This window comes from Chrysochloris asiatica, unplaced genomic scaffold (assembly GCF_000296735.1).
Source record: "Chrysochloris asiatica unplaced genomic scaffold, ChrAsi1.0 scaffold00362, whole genome shotgun sequence".
NCBI classification, from domain to species: Eukaryota; Metazoa; Chordata; class Mammalia; order Afrosoricida; family Chrysochloridae; genus Chrysochloris; species Chrysochloris asiatica.
The window spans coordinates 784,444-794,704 of NW_006408880.1; the positions used below are offsets into that span (position 1 = coordinate 784,444).

Sequence of the window (10,261 nt, forward strand, 5' to 3'; positions counted from 1 at the left end):
ACAGAATGAATGTTAAACTAATGTTCTCCCATGTAAACTATCATATAATTCACAATAAAACACTAAAAAAAAAGTACTTCACTTGAGATAACCATAGCCACAGATACTATCTGCAACATTGTTAACAGAGATTATAAAAAAGACATATATTCAAGAGATTTAATAAAATTAATAATTTTAACTACATCAAGAATATTCTTAAATGAAATTGCCTCTTTTTTAACTGAGTTTTTTAACTGTGGCAATACAGAATATGTGCTGTTATTGCCTTGACTGAGACTAATGTACTAGCAGCATTAGCAAATGTTACATAAAATTGCATTGCAAGACCAGTAAAAATACCTACACATAAAAACATCTTAGAAAATATTTATTATTATATTATGAAGTGATAATACTCCTGAACAGGTTCTGAGAAACCCCCAGTTGCCTAGAAACCACACTTTAAGAAATGTTGCTGAAGAGACACCTAAGATGCACATATAAACAATGGAATGTCAATAAATGAAACTATGATGCAAACATAAATTTATGTACATAGATATATATACATGTATATTACTGTTATGGGTAAAGAAAAATCCAGCAGAAAAGACTGTACACTTTTTAAAATTTGTAAAACACATATGAATATTTGTGTATTGGTGCAAATAAAATGTTTAGACAGATATAGAAGAGGGTTTCAAAAAGTTCATGGAAAAATTCCATTATCTTTTTGTTTGATTTTCCACAAAGGTTTTAAATCTCCCCCAAATACCACAATGTTAGTAATGGCTGTTTTGCGGAAAGGTTATTTCATATCCCTCTGTGATTTTAAAATGTATACGGGTTACATTTATTTTAAAATAAAATAAAACAAAAGAACCCCTTAAAAATGGAAAAATCTCCTTAATATCCTCTCTCTCAAAAGATAAGTCCCTTAAGAAAACAAGACTAGCATTACTGCCAATTTATTCAGAAAAAGAGGCAATTGAAAAAGGAGGAATGAAATCATGAAAAATTACCAAGAAGGTAGTCTTTACTGTTCAGTGGAATCTAGTTCAAGTTACTGAAAGTAAGTTCTCCCAAACTGCCCTGTATTTTTTATTTATTTGTAAACATAAGGACTTGATTTACATTAGATCCTTAATGTAAATAATGTAAAAAAAAAAAAAAAAGTAAAAACATTGCCAAAGTTTCCATTTGAACAGCAGCAAGGTTATAGAGGTCTTCCAGATTAAGGCCTTTAGTAACAATTCAAATGAATAAGGAAGCAATAATGAATCTGCCTGCTTTGCAATACTCAAGAACAATACATATGTCAACAGGCAATTAATCTGAAATCTCAACTAAAAAAAACTCAGAAGTCATCATTTCATTTAGTTACCAAGGTTGTTTTTAACGGAACTTTCTTTTCCAGTATCTTTTGATTACTATTACCTAGCCTACTGTGAAGGACCTTAACCTCTGATCTCAAACTATTTTTGATTAACATTTCATAGGAAGAACTGCTATCTCAGTAGGATGCCTGGTTATCAATTTGTGCCTTTATTACTTCGCAGTTGGATTCTTACAATTCATTATTTCACTAACCTCTTTGGATTATTTTAATGTCACTTTCAACTGCAGTTTTTTAGAGATGAACTACCCACTGAAACAGTGTATTTCTAACATTTGGGGAGGTTAACCTTAACACTGCATTTGAAGAACTCATTACAAAGAAAACTGCTGAGTATACAACTTTGAAATATTTACATCCCAAATTTTAAAATTCTTAAGCCTTACGTTAATTCTTCAACAAGGGATGAATGGATAGATGTGTGGATAGACAGACAGATGGACTGAGAGACATTTTCAAACTTAAAGAATATAATTATGATATACAGTTCTCCCAAAAGAGCCCTGGTGGCACATGGGTAATATATTGGGCTGCTACCTGCAAGGTAAACAGTTCGATTCTATCAGCTGCACTGTGGGAGTAAAACGAGGTTTTCTGTTTCTGTGAAGACTTACAGCCTCAGAAACTCGGAATCAACTCGATGGCATACCACCAACAAGATTTAAAAGCTACGTTTTTAACTTACTATTTTTTCCCTCTTATCCTGCTCTGTGGGTGGTTCTTCATTTTCTGTTGCTTTTGGCTCCTCAAGATGAGACATCAACATGCAGCTAAATGAAACAAACACACAGATGTTTTAAATGTGCAAGAAATGTCTAAAACATACAAAAAACAAGTCTTCCAAATCACTGAAAATACAAATGATTCTATAGACCAATATGTGAGCAATAGATTTAGATAAACTTGATTTTCTTTTTAATTATGAAAAGATACCTCACTTTAAAAAGAGGCCCACACCAGCCAGAACTCAATCCAGATACAAAAGTATTTGATGTAAAAAAAAAACCCTACAGGACTGAAATAGGGAACCAGAGATATCAATTTATACTGAAGTCAACTACAAAACAAAAAAACGGGACTAGTATAGAAACAGAACTTCCAAATAGCAAGGAAGTCAAGTGCATTTCAAGGTAAAACAAACTGTTTTAAACAGGGGGAAAAAAATTGTAAATTACAGGTTAACCTCAAAGAATATCAGTACACCTGCACATCAAAATAAAAAAAGAAAATTGATTTAGTAAACATTAACACAATAGAAATGAAAATGAAAAGAAAATCCACAAACCAAATGAACTCAGCATAGAAAATAATGTGGAATAAAGAAATCAGTAGCACCATAAAAAAACAAAGCAAAATGAAATGACAAATGAAACAAAATGAATCAATTCATACCTATAATTACACTGAATGTAAATACATTAAATGCACCAGTCAAGAGACAGAGAGAGCATAATGGAAAAGAAAGCAAGATCCTTCCATATGCTGTCTACAAGACACACATCAAAAAGATTGTTGTTTGTTGTTAGGTATCATAGAGTCAGTACCAACTCACAGCAACATTACATACAACAGAATGAAACACAGCTCAGTCCTGGGCCAACATCACAATGGTTGCTATGTTTAAGCTCATTACTGCTGCCACTGTGCCAATCCATCTCACTGGGGATCTTTCTCTTTTTCTATGACACTCCACTTTAGTAAACATGATACCCTCTCCAGTGACTTGTCCCTCCTGACAATATGTCTGAAGTATGAGAGACAAAGTGTCTGGCCATCCTGGCTTTCAAAGAGCATTCTGGCTGTACTTCTTCCAACACAGATCTATTTGTTCTTTTGGCAGCCAATGGTACTGTCAATATTCTCCTCCAATACCATAACTCAAATGCATCAATTCTTCTACAATGATCTTCCTTATACACTGTCCAACTTTCACATGCATATGAGGTTACTGAAAATACCATGACTTGGTCAGGCACACCTTAGTCCTCAAACTGACATCTATGCTCTTAAACACATTAAAGAGGTCTTGTGCAGCAGATTTACCTAATGCAATACATGGTTTGATTTCCTGACTGCTGCTTGAGTGTTGATGGTTGATCTGAGCAAAATGAACTCTTTGACAACTTCAATCTTTTCTCCATTGATAAGAACGTTGTTTATTGGTCCAGTGGTGAGGATTTTTGTTTTGTTTACACTGAACTGCAACCCATACCGAAGGCTGTGGTCTTTGATCTTCATGAGTAAGTATTTTAAGACCTTTCAGCATGCAAGGTTGTAACATCTGCATATTGCAGGTTGCTAATGAGTCTTCCTGCAATACTAATACTACTTTTTTCTTCCTATTATCCAACTTCTAGAATTATTTGCTCAACATACAAATTGAGTAAGTATGGTGAAAGAATACAGACCTGGAGCACATCTTTCCTAATTTTAAACTAATCAGCATCCACTTGTTCTGTTTAAATAACTGCCTCTTCATCTATTTATAGGTTCCTTGTGAGCACAATTAACTGTTCCAGAATGCTTATTCTCTGCAATGTTGTCTATAACTTGTCACGATCTACACAATCTAAAGCCTTTGCACAGTCAGTAAAGTACAGTGCAGCTTTCTGGCAGTCTCTGCTTTCTGCCAAGATCCATATGGTTTCAGCAATGATATCTCTCCTTCCACATCCTCATCTGAATCTGACTTAAACCTCAGGCAGTTCCCTGTCAATGTAATGTCACAGCTATTTTTGAATTATCTTTAGCAAAATTTTACTTGCAGGTGAAATTAATGGTATTGTCAGATGCTTTCTACATTCCATTGGGCCACCTCTCTGTGTGATGGGCACAAATATGGGTCTCGTACAATCTGTTGGCCATGTAGCTGTCTTTCGAATTTCTTTGTATAGATGAGTGAGTGTCTCCAGTTGTGCATCACTTTGTTGAAAGATTTCAATTTGCATTCCATTAATTTCAGAGCCACGTTCTTTGCCAATGTCTTCATTGCACCTTGGATTTCTACCTTCATTATCATTTGCCCTTGATCTTATATAACCGCTTAAAATAGTTGATCAATCATTTAGAAAAATAGGGACAACCTATATGTACAACAACATAGTAGTTACATGAACTTTGGTACATACACACAATAGAATATCATGCAACACTGAAGAAAAATGATGAATCTGAGAAACACCTAACACTGATGAATCTGAAGGACATTATGCTGACTTAAATTAGTCAGACACAAAAGGACAAATATTGTATGAGACCAATGTTGTAAAAAGTTAAGAAGAGGATTTTCTTGACAAAAGAAAAATCTATGATGGTTACGGGTGGGGGGGGGGGAGAGAAAATGATTGACAGACTAGAGGGTTGTCATGTGTTAACATGGGTAAAAGGACAGGCAATATACAAGGAAGAGGTTAGCAGAGGAAAGATGAAGGTAGCAGGAGACAGAGAGGAATGCAATGTAAAATTGAATAGAAGTTGTTGTAGTTAGTTGCCATTGAGTTGGTACAGACCCATAGTGACCTTATGCACAGCAGAACGAAACACTGACCAATTGTGGCCAACCACAGTACTGTTGCCATACTTGAGCCCATCGATGCTGCCACTTGGCCAATCCAACTCCTTGGGGGTCTTCTTCTTTTTCTCTGACCATCCACCTAAACAAACATGATATCCTTCTCCAGTGACTGTTCCCTCCTGACAATATGTTTGAAGTATGAGACATGAAGTTTAGCCATCTTGGCCTCCAAGGAGCACTCTGGCGGCACTTCTTCCAAAACAGATTTATTGGTTATTTTGGCAGCCCATGGCACTTTCAGTATTCTTCTCCAATACCATAACTTAAAAGCATCAATTCTTCTACGGTCTTCTTTATTCACTGTCCAGCTTTCACATGCATACGAGGTTACGAAAAATAGCATGGCTTGGGTCAGGCAAACTTTAGTCCTTAAGCTGACATCTTTGTTCTTCAACACTTTAAAAAGGTCTTGTGTAGCAGATTTGCCTAATGTAATAAGACGTTTGATTTCTTGACTGCTGATTCCGTGAGTGTTGATAGTTGATCCAAAAAGAATGAAGTCCTTGACAACTTCAATCTTTTCTCCCTTGATAAAAATGTTGTTTATTGGTCCAGTGGTGAGGATTTTTGTTTTCTTGACATTGAGATGTAATCCATTCTGAAGGCTGTGCTCGTTGATCTTCGTCAGTAAATGTTTTAAGTCCTCTTCACTTTCAGCAAGCAAGATTATATCATCTGCATATCGCAGGTTGTTAATGAGTCTTCCTCCAATCCTGATGCCACGTTTTTCTTCATAGAACCCAGCTTCTCAGATGATTTGTTCAGCATACAGGTTGAATAAGTATGGTGAAAGAATAAAACCTTGTCACACACCTTTCTTAATTTTAAAACATTCAGCGTTCCCATGTTCTGTTCGAACAACTGCCTCTTGGTCCAGGTACAGATTCCTCATCAGCACAATTAAGTGTTCTGGAATACTCATACTTCGCAATGTTGTCCATAGCTTGTCATGATCCACACAACTAAAAGCCTTTGTGTAGTCAATAAAGCACAGGTAAACATCTTTCTGATACTGTCTGCTTTCCACCAAGATCCATCAGACATCTGCTATGATATCCCTCATTCCACGGCCTTTTCTGAATTTGGCTTGAACCTCTGGAAGTTCTCTGTCAATGTATACTTGCAGCCGTTTCTGTATTACATTTAGCAAACCTTTACTCACATGGGATATCAAAGAGATTGTCCTAGGATTTCCACATTCCATTGGGTCACCTCTCTGTGGAATGGGCTCAAATACGGATCTCTTCCAATCAGTTGGCCATATAGCTGTCTTCCAAATTTCTTGGCAGAGATGAGTAAGTGCCTCCTGTGCCGCCTCACATTCTTGAAAGATATCAATTTTTATTCCATCTATTCCTGGTGTCTTGTTCTGGTGCCTATCCCTTCAATGCACCTTGGACTTCCTCCTTCAATATCACTGGCTCTTGATCATATGCTACCTCTTGAAATGGTTGATCATTAACTATTTCCTTTGGTACAGTGACTCTGTGTATTCCTTCCATCAATAATTTGCCCAGAGAATCTTTCAATAATGAAAGTCGAGGCTTGAATTTTTTCTACAGGTTTGCCCTGCCTGAGAAATGCTGAGCGTGTTCTTCCCTTTTGGTTTTCTGATTCCAGATCTTTGCACATTTTGTTGTAATATTTGGCTTTATCTTCTCGAGCTGATCTTTGACATTTTCTGTTCAGCTCTTGGACTTCCTCATTTCTTCCATTTCCTTTAGCTTCTCTACGCTGGAGAGCAAGTTTCAGTGTCTCTTCTGACATCCATTTGGACCTTTTCCTCTTTCTTGTCTTCTTAATGACTGTTTTTGATGTCATCCCACAATTCTTCTTGTCTTCAGTCTTAGAGTTTAATGTATCAAATCTGTTCTTCAGATGATCTCTAAATTCAGGTGGGATACATTCAAGGTCACATTTTGGCTCTCATGGACTTATTTTCATTTTTTTCAGCTTCAGTGTGAATTTGCATATGAGTAATTGATGGTCTGTTCCACAGTCTGCCCCAGCCTTGTTTTGACTGATGATATGGAGATTTTCCATCGTCTCTTTCTACAGATGTCGTCAATTTGATTTTTATGTATTCCATCTAGTGAGTTCCATGTGTATAGCTGTCTCTTATGTTGTCTAAAGAAGGTAAATTTGAAATGAACAAATCATTGGTTTTGCAGAATTCTATCATGCGTTCTCCAACATCATTTCTATCACCAAGGCCATATTTTCCAACTACTGATCCTTCCTCTTTGCATTCCAATCACCAGTAATGATCAATATATCTCAATTGCATGTTTGATCAATTTCTGATTGAAGAAGTTGGTAGAATTCTTCTATTTTATCCTCATTGGCTTTCGTGGTTGGTGTGTAAATGTGAAAAACAGTGGTATTAACTGGGCTTTCCTGTAGGCGCATGGATATTATCCTATCACAGACAGCACTGTACCTCATGACTAATCTGGATATGTTCTTTTTGACAATGACTGCAACACCATTCCTCTTCAATTTGTCATTTTCGGCATAGTACACTATGTGCTTGCCAGATTCAAAATGGCCAATACCAGTCCATTTCAGCTCACTAATGCCTAAGATATTGATGTTTATGCTTTCCATTTCATTTTGGACAGCTTCCAATTTTCCCAGATTCATACATTCCACGTTCCGATTTTCAATGGATGTTTACAGCTGTTTCTCTTTGTTTTGAGTTGTGCCCCATCAGCAAATGAAGGTCCCATGGGCTTTTCTCCCACAGGCTTTACTCCATTCATATCATCACAATCAACTCTACTTTGAAGAGGCAGCTCTTCCCCAGTCGTATTTTGAGTGCCTTCCAACCTGAGGGGCTCATTTTCCAGCACTATATCTGATAGTGTTTCTCTGCTATTCATAAGGTTTTCAGTGACTAAATATTTGGAAGCAGTTCATACCTCTCCTACTTCCTAGTCTGTGTTTGTCTGGAAGCTCGTCTCAAACCTCTCCACCATGGGTGACCCTGCTGGTATTTAAAATACTGGTGGCATAGCTTTCAGAATCATAGCAAATCACAAGACACCACAGTACAACAAACTGATAGACGAGTACTGTTAATTGTTAGTAAATGGATGGAATTGTAATTATTGTAATGAAGTAAAGTATATGATTCACTGAGTGCAAAACTGATTTGTTCTGTAATCCTTCACCCAATTTTGAATAAAATGTTAAAATAAAAAAATATGCTTACTTCAAAAAACATGTAGGGCATTTTTCTTGGGCTCTTCAAGTAGTGAATAGAATATGAAAGGGCTTCAAAAAGTTTATATATATAAAAAAAAGAAAAAATAATGGAATTTTTCCACACACTTTTTGAACCCCCCTTGGATCTATTATACAGGGAAGGTTTGAACCAAAATTACTTTACAAAAGCAAACTGTACCCTTTATGTCTTTGTAAAAAATGTATTTATATACACTTGAAATAAATACTTCTCTTCACTAATTTTTCATGTTTAAAAAATTTACATGTTTTAAAACAATAGCAATAATAATTCAAGCAATATTACTGAAATGCCATTAATTAAAAGGGAACCTATTTTGTACTCCAAATGATACTGTTATGCTATAGGGAACTTTTTCCTGCTAGCACTTGTACCTGCAGAACAGTTATAAATCATTCTTTTGATTATCTGCACCATCGCTCTTCACCATTAGCAGAGATAACAGCAATATAGTTTCCCATTCAGTCACCACTAGTACCAGGGAGACAAGAAATGAATATGGTCCTAGTGAATCCAAGTGATGGAAGAAACTTACTGTTTCCTAATTTAGCATAGCAGAATTCAGTAATTTATCAATCATAGGTTCCTAACCAATAAACTGTGACAAGGAAAGCCTGGTTTCTCTTATGCATGCAGCAAGTTGAGGTGAAGGACAATTCCTTTTAATTCAGGGTTGAGGAAAGTTATGGCATGACACCAGGAACTAGATTAAGATCACTCTCTCCAGTGGATATGGGTGTCTTTTCCTCTCCATTCCCCATCTTTAAAAATACAACTATTTTAACAACTGCTGCTGACCCTGTCAGTGCACACTGGTGAATCAAATACCACCCACTCCTCAGTATCTCGTTATCCCACATTTTGCATTATGACAATAAAACCAAATCTACTGCCATCGTCTATTCTGACTCTAAAAGGGTTTCTAAGACTATAAGCTTTTATGGGTACAGACAGCCCATCTTTCTCCATGAAGTGGCAGATCGGGTGAGCCACCAACCTTGAAGTTAGCAGCCCAACACCTAATCCACAGCACCACAGGCTTCCTTTAATGACAAGGTTGTTGTTAACTGCCGTCAAGCTGGTTCCGACTCACAGCAACCCTGTATAGGGTTTCCAAGGAGCAACTAGTAGATTTGAACTGCCAACCTTGTAGATGGCAGTCCAGTGCTGATCTTACAGCACCACACCAGGAGAGACAACAGTAAAAAATGTACAGACTATTGTATCTTACATTAACAAGGTGCCAGGAAACACCACAACACTAGCATGGTCCTTGCCTCGTGAAGGATCTCCAAGCAGCCTCCAGGAGGCTGGACACACTGCACCCCCTCCTCTGCCCCCACTCTTGCGGGCCAGGGATGTTCAGCTGTTTTGTGGGGCTGGCCTCCTCTGTGGCCATGGTGCCTTGGCAGTCATGTACAGGCAGCAGCCAGCCAGTGGGCACTCGTTCTGGATCCCTAATTCCTATGTGGCCTGAATGTCCAGCTCAGAGAAAAAGCTATCAGAGAGAGTTTGGAAAAAATGAATAGAAGTTTCTTGAATCCCAAAGTGAGCTAACTAGGCCTGATATTTCTACCTAAGGTATGTGGCCAGGCTCCCAGCAACTCGCAGGGAGGCCCGGGCCTCAGTGGCTAACGAAAGCCTGAGAGGTTCAGGAGACTCTGGAATTGAAATACAGAGTTTACAGGGGTGGGAGCAGAGCCCTAGAGGCAGCTTCATGAAGGAAACGCTGACCTAGAACAGGAGGAAGGGGAAGTGGTAAAACAGTGGCCCTCCAGCCACACAGCCCGGCTTCATCCAGCTTCGCATCATCCAAGATTCCTTCTTTGCAGAGGAATAATTCATAACTGAACTTGTCATAATGATGAGCACATCAGTAAACCCTAATGAGATGTATCCTTGCTGACACAAGATGGATCTTGGCAGAAAGCAGAGGATACTTAAAAGATGTTTGTTGCTGTTGATGTTAGCTGCCATCGAGTCGGTACCGACTCATAGTGATCCTATGCACAACAGAATGAAACACTGCCTGGTCCTGGGCCAACCTCACAATTGTTGCCAC

At 37.7% G+C, this 10,261-nt stretch overlaps 1 protein-coding gene across 1 annotated transcript in view; it reads right to left on the minus strand.

The window, feature by feature from the left end:
• Positions 1-10,261, minus strand: part of IPO11 (importin 11) — a 295,618-nt gene that overhangs the window by 31,664 nt on the left and 253,693 nt on the right. Inside the window, exon 27 of the mRNA XM_006876193.1 lies at positions 2,064-2,148. Within this exon, the coding sequence (XP_006876255.1) occupies positions 2,064-2,148 (85 nt within the window). The remainder of the gene's footprint in view (positions 1-2,063; positions 2,149-10,261) is intronic.